At 38.3% G+C, this 22,838-nt stretch overlaps 1 protein-coding gene across 1 annotated transcript in view; it reads left to right on the top strand.

Annotated features, from left to right (window-relative positions):
* Positions 1–22,838, top strand: part of LOC120524959 (butyrophilin subfamily 1 member A1-like) — a 56,894-nt gene that overhangs the window by 22,269 nt on the left and 11,787 nt on the right. Inside the window, exons 4-6 of the mRNA XM_039746868.1 lie at positions 10,103–10,384; positions 19,850–19,957; positions 20,083–20,109. Of these exons, the coding sequence (XP_039602802.1) occupies positions 10,103–10,384; positions 19,850–19,957; positions 20,083–20,109 (417 nt within the window). The remainder of the gene's footprint in view (positions 1–10,102; positions 10,385–19,849; positions 19,958–20,082; positions 20,110–22,838) is intronic.

Here is a 22,838-nt window from a genome sequence, read left to right as displayed (position 1 = left end):
TGGGCTTTAAAGGAGGTGCTGAGAGGAGGGGCCCACCTTACATCCCCAAAAGGGCTGATATGCCTGATTAGGCGTTCAAGAATAGAAATATATATTCATTACCTTAAATACTGGCTTACATCAAAAAACTGTAAGAAATTAATGAACATTGATGTCTCAAGTAAGGCTAAAGAAATTTAATTTGACCTCGGTTAATGAGGGTTAGGTTAGGATGAGGGGATATTAGCCCTAGAGATATGCTGTGGCACGCTAGTCCCCCATGTAAAAACAATTAACTGCAGTTGGGGTAAAATTTATCTAGGAAAATGGAGCATAAAGTACATTTTAAGAAGTAATGGAAAATAAGTCAGTAAGTAAGTAAATAAGTAAATAAATAAATAATCCTTAAATAAAAGCAAGTACTAAAAATTAAATATGTCACTAGAAGCAATCTAAATGGCCTACTAGAGAATTATTTTTCATTTAAACCCCAGGGATATCATGTATGTAGAGCCTCTATCTAGTGCTTCACCTATTTAAGTCTCTGTTTTTTGGACCAGTAATCCTATTGCTGTAGTCAATATAGCCAGGATTGTGATTTTCTTGTGTAAAGTGTAGATATATATAGTATAGATTGTTTGTCATTTTCTCTAAGGTGTTGAATAAACCGAGATTTTATGGAATTTCTGTTTTACCATTGTAAATCAATGCGCAGTCTGAATACTGGATTGCATAAATACTATTTGTTGCCTGTAGTTGAAAGTTTTGAAAAATGGGTAGTTCAGTTTTAGAAAGTTTATAACTTTTGTTTTTTAATGGAATAGTCAAGGCATATTTATTTTTGTTTTTAATTTTAAATGTTGCATGAACCAGAATGATATAAGATTTTTATTTCTAAGATAAGAGGTAATTAGAGATTAAGGTTGTAAAAAAAAAAAATCAAAATGTTCATTGTGCCTGGAGAGAGTAAGTAGCTTCTTCATCTTCTTTCAGCATTAGGAGTTGCCACAGCGGATCATCTTCTTCCATATCTTTCTGTCCTCTGCATCTTGTGCTGTTACACCCATCACCTGCATGTCCCCTCTCACCACATCCATAAACCTTCTCTTAGGCCTTACTCTTTTCCTCTACCCTGGCAGCTCTATCCTTAGCATCCTTCTCCCAATATACTCAGCATCTCTCCTCTGCACATGTCCAAACCAACTCAATCTTGCCTCTCTGACTTTGTCTCCCAACCATCCAACTTGAGCTGACCCTCTAATGTCCTCATTTCTAATCCTATCCATCCTTGTCACACACAATGCAAACCTTAACATCTTTAACTCTGCTACCTCCAGCTCTGTCTTCTGCTTTCTGGTCAGTGCCACCGTCTCCAACCCATATAACATAGCTGGTCCCACTACCGTCCTGTAGACTATCGCTTTCCCTTTGCTGGTACCCGTCTGTCACAAATCACTCCTGACACTCTTCTCCACCCATTCCACCCTGCCTGCACTCTCTTTTTCACCTCTCTTCCATAATCTCTGTTACTCTGTACTGTTGATCCCAAGTATTTAAACTCATCCACCTTCACCAACTCTACTCCTTGCATCCTCACCATTGCATTGACCTCCTTGTCATTTACACACATGTATTCTCTCCTGTTCCTACTGACCTTCATTCCTCTCCTCCCTACTCCCTCTACAGATCACAATGTCTTCCGCAAACATCACAGTCCGTTGGAACTCCTGTCTAATCTCGTTTGTCAACCTGTCCATCACCATTGCAAATCAGAAAGGGCTCAGAGCCGATCCCTGATGTAATCCCACCTCCACCGTGAATGCATCCGTCACTCTTACTGCAGACCTTACCACTGTCACACTTACATCGTACATATCCTGTTTAACTCTTACATACTTCTCTACCACTCCCGACTTCTTCATGAGTAAGTAACTGCTATTAGAATTTTAATTTGATGTGTATTGTTTTGTGACAGTATCAGAGACAAAGACTATGGATTAATTACACTGGTGATAACTAAATCTTTAACCTGGGATTATTGTAGGTAATTTGGTGTGGATCAACCTGTAGGATTGGTAAAGATGCAATATTACAATTAGAATTTTTGTTAAAAAATCGGTTGAATTCAGAACCAGAATGGTTTGGAAAAAAGGCGATAAAATTTTACTTTTAAGTTTAGGACTAACTCCCCGAAATGGTTAACATAGGGGACGGGATGGGTGAGGATATAGATTGAGGCACCAGATAGATGGTTGTATGGACAATCAACTAGTCTATACAGAATGGTCAATTTCAGATCCCGTATTAGAAGAAGTTTTAAGAAATAGATGATTAGGGTAAGGGTTAGTGCTGAAAGCACAACAATGTAATGATAATAGCAACATTTAGAATATAATGTGTAAATAAATTTCATAATGTACTGGAAAAAATGAGGAAAGCTGTTTGTACAATGTGAATACCAAGATAGATGGCCAAGTGTATCTAGAAAGAAAGAGTAATAGGGATTACCAAAATACAGACTGGAGAACATAAAACCTGATGAATGGAACTGATGGCCAGAAGTAGCAAACAGTAGATTACAGAAGTGGATGTATTTATAGAAAGAAACCCATTTAACTTACTGTAACTTGTTCATGTCCGAACCATTACATGAATCAAGAATATACAGTGGTGTGAAAAACTATTTGCCCCCTTCCTGATTTCTTATTCTTTTGCATGTTTGTCACACAAAATTTTTCCGATCATCAAACACATTTAACCATTAGTCAAATATAACACAAGTAAACACAAAATGCATGGTTTTTATTATTTAGGGAGAAAAAAAATCCAAACCTACATGGCCCTGTGTGAAAAAGTAATTGCCCCCTGAACCTAATAACTGGTTGGGCCACCCTTAGCAGCAATAACTGCAATCAAGCGTTTGCGATAACTTGCAATGAGTCTTTTACAGTGCTCTGGAGGAATTTTGGCCCACTCATCTTTGCAGAATTGTTGTAATTCGGCTTTATTTGAAGGTTTTCTAGCATGAACCGCCTTTTGAAGGTCATGCCATAGCATCTCAATTGGATTCAAGTCAGGACTTTGACTAGGCCACTCCAAAATCTTCATTTTGTTTTTCTTCAGCCATTCAGAGGTGGATTTGCTGGTGTGTTTTGGGTCATTGTCCTGTTGCAGCACCCAAGATCGCTTCAGCTTGAGTTGACGAACAGATGGCCGGACATTCTCCTTCAGGATTTTTTGGTAGACAGTAGAATTCATGGTTCCATCTATCACAGCAAGCCTTCCAGGTCCTGAAGCAGCAAACAACCCCAGACCATCACACTACCACCACCATATTTTACTGTTGGTATGATGTTCTTTTTCTGAAATGCTGTGTTCCTTTTATGCCAGATGTAACAGGACATTTGCCTTCCAAAAAGTTCAACTTTTGTCTCATCAGTCCACAAGGTATTTTCCCAAAAGTCTTGGCAATCATTGAGATGTTTCTTAGCAAAATTGAGACGAGCCCTAATGTTCTTTTGCTTAACAGTGGTTTGTGTCTTGGAAATCTGCCATGCAGGCCGTTTTTGCCCAGTCTCTTTCTTATGGTGGAGTCGTGAACACTGACCTTAATTGAGGCAAGTGAGGCCTGCAGTTCTTTAGACGTTGTCCTGGGGTCTTTTGTGACCTCTCGGATGAGTCGTCTCTGCGGTCTTGGGGTAATTTGGTCGGCCGGCCACTCCTGGGAAGGTTCACCACTGTTCCATGTTTTTGCCATTTGTGGATAATGGCTCTCACTGTGGTTCGCTGGAGTCCCAAAGCTTTAGAAATGGCTTTATAACCTTTACCAGACTGATAGATCTCAATTACTTCTGTTCTCATTTGTTCCTGAATTTCTTTGGATCTTGGCCTGATGTCTAGCTTTTGAGGTGCTTTTGGTCTACTTCTCTGTGTCAGGCAGCTCCTATTTAAGTGATTTCTTGATTGAAACAGGTGTGGCAGTAATCAGGCCTGGGGGTGGCTACGGAAATTGAACTCAGGTGTGATACACCACAGTTAGGTTATTTTTAACAAGGGGCAATTACTTTTTCACACAGGGCCATGTAGGTTTGGATTTTTTCTCCCTAAATAATAAAACCATCATTTAAAAACTGCATTTTGTGTTTACTTGTGTTATATTTGACTAATGGTTAAATGTGTTTGATGATCTGAAACATTTTGTGTGACAAACATGCAAAAGAATAAGAAATCAGGAAGGGGGCAAATAGTTTTTCACACCACTGTACTTCCATAAAGGCTTCATGACATAGTAACTGATTGCAAAATCCCCTCCCCTAGGTTGCAGGTGGACATTGTGCAGTACAGAATATTTCAAATCAGTGAGAACATGTTTAACCTCCATGGAATGTCTACAAACTCTGTTTGATTCTGCGGTTTCTTATATTCATTTTATGGTCTATAATTTGTGTTGTAACCTTGCAGAACATCTTCTCTACATGAATTAGAGGATAAGAGCAAAGTAATAAACAAATCACCCCAAATGAATTAAACCCAGATCTGTGATACAAGGTGATAGTGCATTTAGGTGTAGCAATTAAGTTGCCTCTAAATACATTGCTACAAGTACAAGTCTAGATGCCAGTTGTGAATTTTTAAGAAATCTGTAGTTTTTCTTTTGTGGGTAATTGAGTATGATGCGAGAGAGAGCTGGCTACAATGTCACAAAAATTATGGTTACATTCGAATGAGTACAGTGGCAAACCAAGTACTGTGCATGCCAATGTCTCAAGGATCTTACTTTATTTTCCTTACGTTTCTTAGTTGATTGGTTTTCTGGCTATTTGACTTATAAGAAAAGTTAAGTAAGACAATTAAAAATAAAGAAAACGTCTAACTTGGCAGTCACAATCCCTGTGAGGCACTATGCAGACATATTCACTGTTGGTATAAAGGAGCCCTCGTTGCGTTTCTTCACACACTTCTGCTGAATAACTTGTCAGCTGATAGTCCTCTCTGTTTCTGTGTCACAAACAGGATGGGCAGCATTTTTAATAATGGCACTCAGTTTTGTTTTAATTCTCTCCTTTGCTACAACCTCAAGGGGTTCCAGAATGTGTCCCATAACTGATCTTGCCCTTTTGATTAGCTTGTTGATTCAGTGGGCCTCACTGATGATATGGTGATATGATAAGTGATGATATGGCCCAGCACAACCATAGTGTAGAAAATCACACTGGCGTTACAGAGTTGTAGAAGATGTGAAGAAGGAATGCAGTCTCCTAAGGATGAAGACCCAGCTGTGCCCTTGCTTATATACAGTAGTTCTTTCGTGTTCTGAGACCAGTCCAATCTATCATTAATGTAGACCCCCAAGTACTTTAAGGAGTGCACCACCTCCACATCCACTCCTTGAATAGTGACCGGACACAGAGGCTCTTTAGTTTGGCAAAAGACAATAACCAGTTCCTTGGTTTTGCTGTTGTTTAAAATTCAGACAATTCTCTTTGCACCAAGAAACAAACTTCTCCCCCGACTTCTCTCCTCTGTCTCATCCCCTTTATCAATACAGCCCATAAGTGCAGAAGCATCTCAGAATTTCTGCAAGTGACATGACCTGGTGTTAAATTTATAGTCTGAGGTGCCCAGCACACCACAGCATTGAAAATCACACTTGCATCACAGAGTTGTAGAAGATGTGAAGGATGTCTTATGCCACATTAAAGGAATGTGGTCTCCTAAGGAAGAAGAACCTGCTCTGCCCTTTCTTATATAGTTCTTATGTGTTCTGAGACTAATTCCATCTGTCATTAATGTGGACACCCCAAATACCTGTGGACCATTTCTAAATCCACTCCCTGAATAGTGATTGGACATAAAGGCTCTTTGGTGTGGCAAAAGTCTATGCAATGTCACGGACATTAAGGTTATGTGTGAATGAGAACAGAGGGGTTTGGACAAAGTACATGGCAGTGTCTCAAGGATCCTACTTTATTTTCTTTAACATGTCTCAATTAATCATTTTTTCTGACCATTAGATTTGCATAACATTAACTAAAGTACACTTGATTTAGGAAATGAAATAATAAAATATATTCATAAAGACAAGGAATATAGAAACATGATCATTGATTTTTATATCAACTTAAAAATGGGGCATAAAACCTACAAGACATACATATGCCATTTAAAGGTGTTCTCAAGTTTCTTAATTTTTAGAACTTTTCATGATGTTACAGTCATCTCCTCCTCTGCTCTAATGCACAATCTTGGGTGAAAATGGGCTAAAAATTGTCTCCAAATTACTAAAAAAGCTTGTTAACAGTAGAAGTTTACTTGACAGAGTTATTCATAACCTTCTTAAATGGTAACAATTGTAACCAGTAAGAGGCGCCACCGAGCCCCAAACCCAAGACCCAATAATACCCAACACAGTCACAGGTTCAAATTATTGATTTTTAAGCCGCCAAGCACGTTATATAATAAAGCACAGCCGATAACCATACAAAACAATGAACTCTTTCTTCTCCTTCTGCATCCAGCTCAGTGTTGCCCGCTGCCTTTCAAATCTGATTCCCCACACATCCTCGACGAAGGGGTCCTGTTGTCCATTTGGGTCCCAGTCTCCCTCACAGAACAAGGGCCGGCCGTCATCTTAAAAGTCCTCATTCTCCTCTGGTTATTGCCAATCTGCTGGCCATCTGAATGTTCCCTACAAATCCTGATACAATAAAAAAGATGTCTTTTTTCAAATACAGTACCTAACAAAAAGGTTTTGTTAATAAACACAATCACAAGATGGCTTTAAAAGCCTGGCTCTGTAAAAATTGGTTTACATTTTTGTAAAATGATGCACTGGCAGGACAAAAATGGAGAACTTCCAAAACAAATCAAAACAAATTTGATTTGCCACATACAAATTATACATATAGCACAGCACCTCCGGGCGCTCCGGTTTCCTCCCACAATCCAAAGACATGCAGGTTAGGTGGATTGGCGATTCTAAATTGGCCCTAGTGTGTGCTTGGTGTGTGGGTGTGTTTGTGTGTGTCCTGCGGTGGGTTGGCACCCTGCCCAGGATTGGTTCCTGCCTTGTGCCCTGTGTTGGCTGGGATTGGCTCCAGCAGACCCCCGTGACCCTGTTCGGATTCAGCGGGTTAGAAAATGGATGGATGGATGTAGTGAAATGCTTAGTTGCTCAACTCCAATGACTGTGCATTTAAGAAGTATAATAAAACGACAATAACAATAAAACTCTATATGTATCAAAAATCATTCATAGAATTCTAAATACATGATAGTAATAAATAATAACTAAATAAATAACTGAATAACTTAATGTAAGGGAGTTAACAACAGTGCATCATGTAACTTCCCAGCAAACATGCACATAGTGCCCCCCTGTAGGAAGAACATAGGCAGTGTGAGCTTGAGAATGTTGGCAGTATGACTGGTAAAGGGAGAGAGTTAGTTATGATGGAGTGAAGCAAGGTTGATAGATTATGTGTGCAGAGTTGTACAGGATATGTACAAAGGAAGTGTGACAGTGGTGAGGTCTGTGATAGGAGTGATGGACGCATTCAACGTGGAGGTGGGATTACATCAGGGAACTGTTCTGAGTCCCTTCTTATTAGCAATAGTGATGGACAGGTTGACAAACGAGATTAGACAGGAGTCCCAACGGACTTTTGATTTTTTGTGGATGACATTGTGATCTGTAGCGATATTAGGTAGGAGGTTGAGGAGACCCCGGAAAGGTGGAGATATTCTCTAGAGAGGAGAGGAATGAAGGTCAGTAGGAACAAAACAGAATACATGTGTGTGAATGAGAGGAGGTCAGTGGAATGGTGAGGATGCAGGGAGTAGAGTTGGCGAAGGTGGATGAGTTTAAATACTTGGGGTCAACAGTACAGAGTAATGGGGATTGTAGAAGAGAGGTGAAGAAGAGAGTGCAGGCAGAGTGGACTGGGTGGAGAAGAGTGTCAGGAGTAATTTGTGACAGACGGGTATCAGCAAGAGTGAAAGGGATGGTCTACAGGACGGTAGTGAGACCAGCTATATTATTTGGGTTGGACACATTGGCACTGACCAAAAAACAGGAGACAGAGCTGGAGGTGGCAGAGTTAAAGATCCTAAGATTTGCATTGGGTGTGACAGTGATGGACAGGATTAGAAATGAGGGCATTAGAGGGTCGGCTCAGGTTGGGCGATTGGGAGACAAAGTCAGAGAGGCGAAATTGTGTTGGTATGGACATGTGCATTGGAGAGATGCTGGCTATATTGGGAGAAGGATTTTAAGGATGGAGCTGCCAGGTAAGAGGAAAAGAGGAAGGCCTAAGAGAAGGTTTATGAATATGAAGAGGGAGGACGTGCAGGTGATGGGCATAACAGAGCAAAATGCAGAGGACAGGAAGATATGGAAAAATATGATCCACTGTGGTGACACCTAACAGGAGCAGCCCAAAGAAGAAGAACAAGACTGGCCCAATGTAGGACGCTGCTGCAGAGTTCCCCTAGTGACCCAAAATAAGTTAATGGCAGCCTGTACAAGTTCAGTAAGTCTCCCAATGGTTCAGTGCGGGTTTGTAATGCTAACCAATATACTAGTAGTCACTAGTAGACTAGTAGCAATAAATGCAAAGACATTCTGTAAGAATAAATAGTTCAAAGCCACACAAGAAATGTGTTTTTTATTCATTTTCATATTAATTAATACATTGTAAATCCTTATATGTATACATCATTTAATTGATTAAAAAACTAACTGGAACACTAAAAAAGTTTCAAGGAAAGGACTTGTAAAGGATGGCAGCTGCTTCCTCAAACTAAGGAGACTGGACTTTATGTCCCATGTCCTCCTTGCATGCAGTTTGCATGTTTTCCCTGCATTAGAACAGAAAAGTCTAAATGAGAACAGGTCATTCAGCCCAACAAAGCTGGCCAGTCCTGTCCACTTAATTCTTCCATAATAACGTAAAATCTAGTTTTGAAAGTCCCTAAAGTCCTACTGTCCACCAGACAACTTGGTCACATTTTCCATGTATCTATGGTTCTCTGTATGAAAAAAAAAACTTCCTAATATTTGTGTGAAATTTATCCTTTACAGGTTTCTAACTGTGTCCCTGTGTTCTTGATGACCTCATCTTAAAGTCACAGTTTTGATCCACTGGACTAATTCCCTTCATAATTTTAAACACTTCAATTGGGTCTCCTCTTAATCTTCTTTTGCTTAAACTGAAAAGGCTCAGCTCTTTTAATCTTTCCTCATAACTCATCCCCTGCAGCCCTGGAGTCCGCCTAGTCGCTCTTCTCTGGACCTTCTCCAGCACTGCTATGTCCTTTTCGTAGGGTAGACATGAAAGCTTTACACAGTACTACAGATGAGGCCTCACCAGTGTGTTCATGCTGGTTTCCTCAGGGTTCTGTGGTTTCCTCCCACAGTCCAAAAATCATACAGGGTTAGATGCAGTGGTGATGCTAAATTGGCACCTATGCTATGTGTGTGAATGTGTTCACCCTGTGATGGACTGGTGTCCTGTCTAAGAGAGGTTCCTGCCTGTGACAACTGCTTTCTGGGATAGGTTCCAGGTGCCCCACAATTCTGAATAAGCGTGTATAGAAAGTGGATGGATGGACTAGTATGGTATGGATGTTCTTCAGTTTCACTATAAAATTTGGATTCTCTGCCTGTTTGTCTACACTGGGCCAGTGTTGCTCAATGTGCAAATGTGGTCAGCTCCCAATTGTTGTCCACCTAGGGCCTACACTGGCCCAATGTCAGTATGTTTGCTGGGTCTAGACACTCTTCTCATTTAAGATGCATATAGACTGCGGAAAAATCTCCAAACCATGTGGAGAAATTTATGATTATTAATATTATTACTAATAGTAGTAGCAGTAGTAATACCAGTAGATTTAATATTATGCATCAATACATTCTTCCAGTCAATATACTGTATTACATTATTGTTATCACCTGAATTGTTATTGTAACTATTGCTATTCTATACACTATAAATAAGGCCAGGCTTCTTAGAATATGTTTAGAGAAAGATTTTAAAACAGACCTTCTATCATACTCTGATTTTTCACTAGTTTGAGCCACAGAATACATTCAATCCACAATTTCTATCTAATTTTTCAACAGCCACAGGAACACCTCCCCGGACCTCCCTGGACTCCACTAATGGGGGAGCTGCCGTGTTGACTTGCACATCAGAGAAATGGTACCCAAAACCTGAAGTCAAGTGGAGAGACCAGCACGGACATGATGTGGGAGCCAAGGCAGCAGTAGAGATGCTTCAGGATAGTCAGGGGTTCCTGAGCATCAGAAGTAGTATTGTAATCCAGGAGGAATCCAACACTTTCTCTTGTCTTGTTAGAAACAACTTGCCAAAAACTGACACACAGTCGCTGCTTCATGTGTCACGTGAGTATCCACACTCTGCTCAGGTCTTTGCTTACATTTCTTTTCCAGCTTGCTGTTTGTATAATCTACTAGGACAGTAGGTGAACTTTTTGGCAGTTTGCCTTACCAATATAAATTGTTTCAGAAGTGGCTATCTTGTTTATTTTAATGGGTGCTGCAGTGAAGCCAATAAAGTTACAAAAATACAAAAAATAGGAGTGCTGTAAATCCTACAAAGCACACCACCAGCTGGGTTGACTTCCATAAAATAAAATGTATTATTATTATTATTATTATCATGAGAATTAGGTGACCCCTCTTCCCCTCACAATCTGCATTTTCTGAATGAACAAGGTTTAGGGCTCAAGTAGCCTCATTGTTGTGCCCACCAAATCCTCAGACCAGAGATTATACTCCTTGGCTTTCACCAGGAATGTGCTGCTTTATCCCAAGATGGCTGTGGTATAACCTAGAGTAGAATAAGGGTTTGTTTCATATCCTCTAATGGCCTGTTGACTTCTAACAGACTTGCTAATCACCACCTAAGGTAGTCTGAAATAATCCCAGTGCTGAATCTTTAAACTGAGTAGAATATAAGGACATATAGTAGTCTCTAAATGTGTGCATTAAAACAGTGTTTCTCAACCTTTAAGTATTTGCGACCGAGTTTTCATAACAGTTTTAATTGCACCCTCCCTAACATTTTCTTGAAATGTAGATGCATATTTTATTATGCCTACTTAACTTTTAGCGACATTTATCTAACTCTATGTTTATTGTTCTAGTATCAGGATGTAGTTTAAGTTAATTTGTTTTGGTTTCAACAGATGTTTTTTTCATATTTTTGATTCTTGTTTTCTTTTTTTCACATCTTCATGCCCCCTTTTTGTTACTTTGCACCCCCCTAGGGGGGCCCGCCCCACAGGTTGAGAACCACTGCATTACAATTTTATGTTCAATGATTTTATCTCTGTCTGTGTTGGTGATTACTGATATTGCATTGCGAACTTCCTGCTTGTGGATTTGTTGAGTTAAGATCTTATTAGTCCTCCCTTTGTTCTTACAAGTCATGTAACTGGGCAGTCTGAAGTTTAGATATTGTTTTTGATAACCCATACCACAAGGATTCTGAAAATATCTGCCATTGTTGAAACCAGTAACCTTTAGTTCAGATAAGCAGGACGCCCATCATGGCTGTCAGAAGAGTTGTACACTCTGCATCAGCATAGTCATAGTTGTATGGAGCTTGTGGTCAGTGTTGCATTGGACAATTAATATTCCATCCGGACTTGGCTCTTCAAAGAGCCGCAGCATCCATTCTTCTTAGAGGCTGAGGGCGTAAACAATGGTGGATGCTTAATTATTGTGGTGGTCTTAGAGTTTAAATTGGGGTGGACATTTTTTATGGCTAGATAAGTTAGGAGTGTGTTTCCCAAGGACTATGTTAATAAGTGACTTAAACAATAATTGTAGTAAGGAGACTAAGTAAAGAATCGGAAACCAGGGAATCTAAAGCACAAGAACTGAATACACACGCACACATAGATTGTTTTTTGGGGATATCCACAAAGATTATGATGTGTCATATGCAATGGTATTTATATTGTTGTAGTGGTTGTGTTTTAATCATGTTATTTTCAGAGACGTGCTCTGTAGCAACCAAAAGCATGATGTAAATATGACAACACAACATGGCAGTGTCCATTTCATTATTCACTAACATTTTTGGTGCTTTAATGGGATGAAATAAAGTTCTGAAAGTATTATAAAGTAAATATGATGTCACAAGTTAATGAAAAAGTTAAGACAAGGTTTGTAACCAGGTACAAAATTTGACACTTTTTTTATTTTTTATTGAATTTATTTAAAGCATGTAACATTTCATACAATCAAGCCATAAAATCATACCCCGACTTATATGCCCGTTCAAAAATGCAACACTTACATTTTTTTTAATCTTCTTGCTTCCTCCAATTTTGCACTAGTTTCTCAGACACATCAAATTTTGTTGCAGCAGTGCAGTTACCAATTTCTTTTGCCACTTCAATTACTTTTAATTTAAAACCAGCTTCATAGTTTCTTCTGATCGAACGCTCCATCGTAGATAACGGATGTTCTTACAATAAAGGTGTATGAGGGAGTGAGATACAAAAAACACAAAACAGTCCAATCGTTGCTTCAGAATAGTTTGGGTATTACTGTGTGGTCATGTAGGCACAATACATAAAAAAAAGGCAGTGTGCTCTGTGGTTACTCTCTCAGGTGGGCGTTAGCATATCATAATCTCTTGGACGACCAATAGCGTGAGTTTTCCACATTCCACATTTACGACCGATATTATAAAACACCAGAAATTATACGTAAAATCAAGCCCTGACTTATTTGCGGGAGAACTTAAACGCAAGTTTATATGGTAAGTTCAATTCAACCCCCATCAATGAGAAAGAGAGGAAGGCCAACTGCCAGAGTAAAACTCTGAGAGTAGTAAAGAGGTAAAGGAATCTTAAAAGGATTTTAAAAATGTTTTGAACAGATCTTCTAAGTGAGAATTTGATTGTTTTCCAGTTTCAAACATTATAGAACATTAGTTACCCACTGACTTAAAAGAGATGGGCTAGGATTCTTCCAGTTGAGCAAGGTAAGTCTATTTGCTAATAGTGTAGTAAAGGCAATTACAGTTTGTTCTTCTCCATTTTAAGCCCATCAGAGTCCACCAAACAGAGCTGTTAGAGGATTAGGAGGGATTGTGACACCAAGGCTGTCTGATAGGCATTTAAAAGTTTTTGTCCAGAACGATATTAATTTGGTACACGTCCAAAACATGTGGCCTAATGAGGATGGAGCTCGACTGCAATGTTCGCAGGTTGGATCTTGCCCTGGAAAAATTTTGGACAATTTTACTGGTGTACAAAGCAAGGGATGTAAAGAAGGACTGCAGGATTTAATTTCTATTGCAGACCAAGCTAGTGTGTGTTCATCTATTTGTGTCAATGTCCAGGTTTTTATGGCTTGTATATTTGCCTCCCAGAAATAAATTAAAAATTAGGTAGAGCCATGTCACCTTCTGATATAGGTCATTGTAGGGTTACCCTTTGAATGCGTGGATATTTCGAATTCCAAATAAATGGAGTTATGATTCAATCTAATTTCTTTAAAAATGATTTGTTAATGTATATGGGGATGTTTTGAAACAGGAACAGAAGCTTAGGGAGGATATTCATCTTAGTTGTGTTCATTTTTCCTGCTAAAGTAAGATGAAGGGTAGACCATCTATGAACGTCTTGTTTAAGTTTTTCCAAGCAGACCGCGATATTTTGTTGAAAAAGAGCTTTATATTTACTTGTGATGTTTACCCCTAGGTATTTAAACTGATCTGCATGATGAAAGGGAAGGTGCTCAATCTAAGTTGTTTGCTACAGAATTCACTAGAAAGAGCACACTTTTGTTCAAATTAATTTTGAGTCCAGATATCTTTTGAAATTCTGTTAGTACAGTTAGGGCTGCAGGCACAGTATTTTGTGGGTCTGATATATATAGTACCATATCATCTGCATATAGTGATATTTTCTGTTCAAGTCCTTCTCTGAAAATCCCTTTTATCTCTGATGCATTTCGAAAGTGAACAGCCAATGGCTGAATGGCAATTTAAAATAGCAGGGGTGACAAAGGGCATCCTTGTCTCATACTGCCTTCTAGTTTGAAGTAGTCTTGAATAATGTTGTTAATAAACACTGAAGCTTCTGGACTGGTATGCAGTAGTTTGATCCATGCACATATGTTCAGGCCAAACCCAAATTTATATGGTGAATATGTAGTCCCATTCATCCATATCAAATGCTCTTCTTTTTTTCTCAGATAACATTCCAAACATGCAAGTCAAGTTTAAAAAAACAGGTTTGAAACAAATCGACCCCCACCCATGAGAAAGAGAGCTAGGTTAGCAGAGTAAAACTTTAATAATAGTAAAAATATGTAAGCAAATAAATGAATAAAAATAAATAGAATTTAAAAAAAAAGAGGGGAGAGAATCCACTTCCTCAATTTAAATGCATATTCTAAAATGTTATTTATCAGATCCCGCCAGGTTTTGAAAAAGTTTTGTACAGATCCTCTACGTGACAATTTTTTTTTCCAATTTTAGATAATATATAACATCGGTTATCCACTGACTTAAAACCGGTGAGTTAGCATTCTTCCAGTTAAGCAAGATTAGTCTATGTGCCAATAGTGAAGTAAAGCCAATTACAATTTGTTTGTAAAGCATTTAAAAAGCATTTAAAAATTTTTGTCCAAAATGATGTTAATTTGGTGGACGTCCAAAACAAATGGCCCAATGAGGCTGGAACGTTCGCAGCTTAAATCTTGCCCCGGAAACATTTTGGACAATTTTAAATGAGACAAATGAGCTCGATATACAATTTTAATTTGAATAAGAGTATGCTTTGCGCATATGGAGGTTGAGTGAATTCTCTGCATTGATACCTTCCACTCCTTTTCTGAGATGTTGAGTGAGAGATCCTTTTCCCACTGTACTCTTGGATCTTTGAAAGGGAGGGACTTGAAAATGTTTTTATATATTACAGAAATGTTGTCTTGAGTCCTCAAAACTGATCAATATTTCTTCTCGGAATGGAAGTAGGTGGGAGGTGAGGGAAATTGGCTAGGTTTTGTTTAGAAAAGTTTCTAATTTGAAGGTAGTGAAAGAAATGTGATGCTGGAAAGTTACATTTAGAGTGTAATTGTTTGTAGGATGCATAGACTTTGTCTATGTACAGATCTCTAAGTGATTTAATCCTGAATGTTTTCCAAACATTAAAAACTGTGTACTTTTGAGAGGGTGCCACAGATAAAAGATTCTCTATCTTAAAGTACTTTCCTACATTGGATCCATATTCTGAGTGAGTGAAGCACTATTGGGTTGTTAGTATATTGGCGATGACTTGTACTTATTGGAGTACAAAGCAAGGAATATAAAGAGGTACTGCAGGATTTTGTTTCTATTGTGGACCAAATGATTTTTCGGCATCCAAAGATAAAATCTCCAGAATGTTAGACTTTATAGGTGGATATAGTGCATCAAATAGGCGTCGAAGACTGAAAGCTAAGTGTCTACCTTTAATAAATCTGGTTTGGTAATGTGATATTACCGAAGATAGCACTTTCTTAATCCTTCTAGATAAAACTTTTCAGAGTATCTTAACATCATTATTCAGAAATGAGATTGGTCTGTATGATGCATATTGTAATAAGTCCTTATTTTTTTAGGAGAAATGGTAATTATTGCTTGGCAAAAAGTTTGAGGTAGAATGTTATTGTCTCTGGCTCCTATAAATGTTGCTAATAAAAGGAGAGCAGACTTAATTGAACATTTTGTTTTATAAAATTCAGCAGGGTAGCCATCAGGACCTGGTGCATTCCCACTCTGAAGTGAGTTTGTAGCGTCTAGTAATTCTGATAGTGTCAGAGGTTTATCCAATTCCTTTTCACTGAGAGTTTGCCCAGATGATGGCATCATCAACGCTGCCAGGCCAAGGCACATTGCAACAATATCTGTAAGAAGTCCTTAAAAATTGCATAACAACCTCTACATTCGAATCTGAGAATCTTTATGGCATGTGTGACTAAGCTCCAAGAGACTGAGGATATGAATGATTTCCACTAAACACCAATGATTTAGCTTTAATATAGTGTACGGTTAGGTTCTATTTGGTGGTCAAGGAGATGAAGACACAGAACTTTATGGATATTCTTCTGGGCTGGTTTTCTGTTACAGAAGTTGTGCTACCTTTCCCTTACCATACCAGCCACCAGGTCATATACTTCCTCTTTCTTCTTTTTCCAGGTTCTCTCCATAACCATAATTCTTCCTACAGTTAGAGTCCTGGTGGTTAGACATAAATATGGACAACAGTGAATGAATCTGGTTTAAATGTGAGTGGGAAAATTTAGACAGTTCACTGAGGGTAATATTTCTAAACCAATTCAACAACTAACTCCATGATGGTGTAATAGTGATTTAAACAGCAAAGAGCAATAGGTGCTCTTGTCAAATCATCCAACTGATAGCTCACCTGTGGTCATGATAAAACGGCCCATGTCTGAAAGTCTACAAAAACACCTTTGTTAAATATATAATTGTCTTGAATTGTGTTTGGAATTTAATGTCATATGTACAGTAAATAGTCAGTCACACTGTACTCTGAAAACGTTAATCTGCATTCTCCTGTGACCACAAATATACACAATTTAAACAAAAGACAATATAGTTAACATACTATTAGTTAATCAGATTCTGAATTGGAATTCAATTTTTTGGCCAGGTATATTAATGTGTACTAGGAATTTGTCTTGATTGTGTTGGTGCAACTTACAAGGACAACACAGAATTCAAAAAATAAATATAAGAAGATAAAAATATAAAATGATAAAATATCAGTCTGCTGCGCAGTTATACATAGGTACTGAGTAGAAGCGCAGACCTGATTTGTATGTATAACCGTACATGGAAAAAAACTGTTAAGGTGACGTGTTGTTTTAGCTTTCACTGCACAAAGATGTTTGCCAGAGGTAAGTCTCTGGAACAGGTGATGCCCTGGGTGAGTCGGATCAGTAATGATCTTTGCGGCCCTGTTCCTCACCCCAGACTCATATAGGACTTCAATGTGCGGTTAGTTTCAGCCTATGGTCCTTTCACAGGCTTTGATAATGCGATAGACAATACGGCAGATAAGAAAAACAAATTTCCACAGTAAATACAGCAGTCCAATGTAAGCGTATATAGTGCAAGTATTATCAGTTTTATGTAAACAAATAAATCAGATAGTATGATATGATGTCTGTTTTGTATGCGGAGAACTCCTTACATGTTAAAAATTAACAAAACCTGTTGTAAAGAGAAAAAAAAAAATCTGATTATACATTGGCATTTGAAAACATCATTGGACTAGTGGGAAAAAATAACAATGTAGTGCCACCAACTATATGTGGTGTCGGTCTCTCATAGTTATGATGATAGTTGTCATAAATGTGAGGTTGAAAGAATTGGCAGCTACATCTGTGAAAAGATGGAATTAAGAATGTCCATTCGAGATAAATGATGTTTCATTGCACCCAATAAAATGGAGGTGTAAAGAACTGCCATTAAACAGTATTTTTAATGTTGATAATGAACAGCCACAGGAGACCATGTTCTGACTCTAAAATACTAGAGTAAGTTAAAATTACTGTCTGAATTGTTATTGTCAAAAACGCTATATCAGAATTTATGTGTATATAGTAGACCACAATACTAAAGTGAATGATACAGAAGGCACAAAAAATTGATCACCAGGAGGAAATGGGTGATTTTTCAAAAAGAACTCCTGTGATCCTAGGTTTTGCAGGGGTGGACATTTTGTCAGTTCTGAACCCCTGGTGTGTATTTTGATTCCAATAATCAAGTGTGGAATTACAAGACTATCATGCAATTAACCAGTATTTCCTCTTATCAGTGTCTTCAGCTGTTTATCATTCATTGGGCAATAAAAATGAAAGAGGAAACATGACAGAGACCTTTCAGTCTAGTCATATGCTTAAGTGCCTCTACAAAACAGCCAGTCAAGCTCCTTTTACATTTTAGTGTTTTTTGTATTTTGTTTTTTATGACCTCATGTTTGGATTTTGCCTTTTTGGATACATTTTCCTTTCAATGCTATAAATATTTCATGTATAGTGTTGTGATCTAAACCTTTGTTCAGTTTTTAATGTGAGTTTGTGCATGGATTTACACAGCCTGTGTATCGATGTAGGTGTTTTAGAATTAAAGGACTATGATTTTTTCTCATTAATTTTTATTTTTAGTGTAAATCGAGAAAGTTCACGGTCTTTCCTATTATGGCACAATGCCATCTTTGTTTCTTGTGACACTGCTACTTTGGTGTTTTTCACTTATCACATTGTCATAGCAATTTTCCCATAATTTCACCAACGTTTTATAGGTCTCTCCAAATTATGCAACTTTTATGGATAGAGCAATCATATCTTTCAAAACCTTTTACTCCTTTTGATTGCTCGTTTTTTTTTTTTGTTTGTTTTATGTCTTCCTCTTGGTTGTAACAACTGATTTTGAATTACCTTTCTAGTTTGTTTGAAAGATGGGGTTGACGTTTAGTTCCTACCTTAGCTTAACTTATCTCCTCCGAAAACATTACTGTCTCACTCTGAGTCAGTATATATGGAGGAAGAGTTGTTTTCATGATAAAATTAACTTCAGGTTTTCAATAGAAAAACATGTTTGGTATCTCCATTTTTGGAAAGTTTGTCTGTGTTAAATATGTTGTTGACAATTTGCACCTACAGTATCAGTCTGAAGAGATGATTAGGTTTTGGGGTGATTTCCAAAAATTCTGTTTTCGAGCTTTTAAAGTTCAAAGCTTCTACAGATGACATAAAGAGTATAAACACTGCTTTATAAAATTTGATGTTTGCATTGAGGAATTTTAAAGAAAGGCTTTGGGTGTGGGAACACATTTATGCATTTATTAAATTTACTAAATGTATTAAATTATTATTGCTGCTGAGTGTGAATCGGCTAGGATGAGGTTCAGCACCTCCAAGTCCATGGCCATGATTCCTTCTCTGAGAAAAATGTGGATTACTCATTCCAGATGAAGGGGGGTGGGTATCTTAGTGCTGGAGTTCAAGCATCTTGGGATCTTCTTCACGAGTGATGAAAAAAGGGAATGTGAGATCGATAAGTGGATAGGAGTGGCAGTATCTGTTCTGCAAGTGTTGAACCAGTCTTCAGACAAAACTTGGTTTAACTGCTGATCTACACTCGTTTACTCAACTATGGTCATGAGCTATGGGTAATCACGAAAGAATGAAATAGCAAGTATAAACTAAAGTTTTTGGACGGGTGGCTGAGCTGACACTCCTTGATAAGATGAAAAGCTCAGCAATTTGGGAGAGCCTCAGAATAGAGTCGCCACTCCTCTGGATTGAGAGAAACCTGTTGAGGTGGTTTGAACATGTTGTAAAGATGCCCCTTGGGTGGGTCCCCCAGAGATACTCCTTGCAAACCCAGGACATGATGGAGAGTTTAATCTTTTGGCTGGCTTGTAAACACAAGTTTCCTAGAAAGAAGTCTAGGCTGACCTGCTTGGCCTTCGCCACTGCAGTCTTCACCAGGGTAAGTGGTTTCTCAAAGTGAGATGGGATGAGATAAATTTTATTTTTTTTTAAAAGGTATTTACTTTTTTATTTAACAAAGCTTTCCAAAACTTTCAGGCAAAACAATTAAGATAAAGTATTTTGTATTATTAATTACATAAAAATATGATTTTTTTTAAAAAATAGATTTGCCTTCAAAATGGGCTAAAATGTGACAAGTAAAGTCTGTGGTATTGCATTTTGCACATAGTGTGGTAAATACACTGTACTGATATTGTAAATATGGAGAGAGTCATGTGCCAGCCAAGTGATTCGTGGTCTGTTTTCCCTCAACAGAAGAGGTCTTTCCACATGTATCTGGCTCCTTGGTGGCCTTCATCATAATATTATTCTTAATAGTTGCAGTTACCATCGCGTCTATCCTGATAAGTAAAAGAATGGAAGGTATGTTGAAATAATACTAGGCATTGTGCCAGGCCTTGTGCCTGCTGATACCAGGCTATGTTTTGTTTGCTTTTCAAGCCACTTAACACCCCTTCATTCTTTACTTTATATTCTTGTCATTGCAGGACTGAAGAAAAAATATGAGCAGAAAGGTGAGTGCTGCCAGAGAGTGAGCAGTGAGCTCTGCCATCTTTGTTAAAGACACATGAAACTCCTGCACAACACACAAGGTCTTCTGCCTTTATAGCTTAGTACACGCTAACACCCTAAACCAAGCATGAAGGGTTTTTTATTTTCCTGTTGTTTTTCTATTTTCTTTGTGTTTTCTTCTGTTTTCACATCTCAAATGATATCTTCCAGGTAGACAGAATTTTTGCCCTTTTGTGTCACCCGGAATGCTCTGAGGACTGTCTGGCACATCCTTCCAGCTGCACAGCCTTGCACACTCATCTCCACTCTACCCAGCCCATTTTTAATAATTCTTTACATTTTTGTGGCACTTCACACACCACTCAAAGTGCTTTTTATAGTGAGTGGGGGGCCACTTCAACCACCGCTAATGTGCAGCATCCACCTGGATAATATAACAGCAGCCATTTTTGCAACACTACACTCACCACACATTAGCTGTGAGGTGGTGAAGTGGTGACAGAGAGGGCAGGAAATAATAAGGAGGCTAGAATGACTAGGCTGTGGAGGGCAATTTATCTTGGACATTGGGATACACCTTGCTCTTTACGAAATATGCCCAGGGATTTTTAACGACCACAGAGAATCAGGACCTCGGTTTTATGTCTCATCTAAAAGATGGCAACATTTTTACAGCACAGTGTCACCATCATTGCACTGGGGCATTAGGATCCACACAAAGACCACTCAGTAAGTAACCCCTGCTTGCCTCACCAACACCTCTTCCAGCAGCAAATCAGGCTTTTCCAAGATAGTCTCCCAACTAAGTACTGGCCAGGCCTGAGCTTCAGGTAAATGACGTCTTCTGAGATGCATGTGGTATGGCTGCTGGATATCACTCAGCTCATCAAATCATACTGACCTTTTCATGTTTGTTTTTTTTGGTTAGGAGAAAGTAGGGTGAAATGACAACAACAACAACAACAACAACATTTATTTATATAGCACATTTTCATACAAACAGTAGCTCAAAGTGCTTTACATATTAAGGAATAGAAAAATGAAAGACACAATTATAAAACAAAATAAATCAACATTAATTAACATCGAATAAGAGTAAGGTTCAATGGCCAGGGGGGACAGAAAAAACAAAAAAAGAGCCACTGGACCATGAGACCGCCCAGTCCCCTCTGGGCATTCTACCTAACATAAATGAAACAGTCCTCTTTGGATTTAGGATTCTCACGGAAGGGCTTGATGAAGATGATGGTCATGTAGACTTCTGCCTTTTAATCCGTCCATCATTGTTGGAGCATCATGAAGCAATGACATCTTTTATTGGCTAACTAAATAGATTACAAATGCAAGCTTTTGAGGCAGCTAAGGCCCCTTCATCAGGAAAAGTGTAACAAAGAAACTGAAAAATACTCTCCTTCTATTGGGTTTTCAGTTCCATGTGAATCCGGTACATTGTGGTGTCTGGTATATCCATAGCAGGAGAGTGTTGTACCGTGTTAGCCATAGATTGACACCTTTTTGTAGTCTTTGAAAAGTCAACCTGTTGACTCTGAGGCATATTATGAGATCACCATGTTACCAGTTAAACCAACACCCAGAAAGCAGAGCATTTGGTAGACACTTTTTGATATCTTATTTAAATGATCCATTCACCATGCAGAGAATTTTAGAAGGCCCAGATTATAGAAAGAAACTTTCTAGAAATAAGAAAAAAGCAGCTCAGGGGTTTCCAGCAAGAGGCCAGTGTCAGCTTTGTTACATTATTGCTCATTTTGAGGGACAGCAGAGATGTCCAGGAGAAGAAAGACATGGTATGAGAGGGAGAAATATCAATAGGAATGATCAAGAGGTGAAGGACCAGAAGAAAAAGAAGGGGTGGGGGGCAGTTCAAAACATGTGGAAAATATTTTTATTACTATTAATAGAAGTAGTAATAGTAATAATATGGTTGAATACATTTTCCAAATAATATATTCCATTAGTGTCATTACTATAAGTAATGCTAGATCTCGCAGTTTATTACTATGCAGTTCATTTGTTATATTTGCTACTACAGCTGTTTTTTTATTATTATTAGTTGCTGTTGTTATTTATTTGTTTGTTTGTTTATTACTAGATTAGATTAGATACACTTTAATAAACCAATGTGGAAATTCAGATGCATACACCAACAGAACCATAAAAAACAAGGTTACATACTCATAGGACAATTAATATTTGACTAATAACTGAAATAGCTCAGAGAAGGTGTGGATTAGATGGTGGTAGGTACCCCAAAACGCTGCACACAAATGGTCCGGCGAGAGTATGAAGTGGATGGTGATAAGTACCCAGAATTCCCTACATAAATAGGTCAATGCTGGTAAATAAATAACAATAAATAATTATATAAATGTATATTGTGCAGATATTTCAATATAGTATTTTAAAATAAACTTAACGAGTGCTCCAGGAGGAAGCACTGAATTTCCTGAAAGCAGTGAGCAGAAAAGACCCCCAGAGGCACTTTTTAGCACACCATGATGGATTGTGCCTGTGGCTAAAAGTGCTCCAAGAGAGAGCCTCCTGACAGTCAATTTGCCGCCATTCTCTTTTCTACAACAACGTCTAGTGTGATCAGGTTCTCTATACAGTCATGTGCTGACTTATGGCTCCATTTGGGACTGGCCTATGTCAAATTGGCCCATGTGTTGGTTGCAAAGTGTACAGGTCATTGTAATTGAGGCTCTAGGGG

Source organism: Polypterus senegalus, chromosome 3 (genome assembly GCF_016835505.1).
Source record: "Polypterus senegalus isolate Bchr_013 chromosome 3, ASM1683550v1, whole genome shotgun sequence".
Taxonomy (NCBI): Eukaryota; Metazoa; Chordata; class Cladistia; order Polypteriformes; family Polypteridae; genus Polypterus; species Polypterus senegalus.
This window is presented reverse-complemented; position numbering and strand designations above follow the sequence as displayed.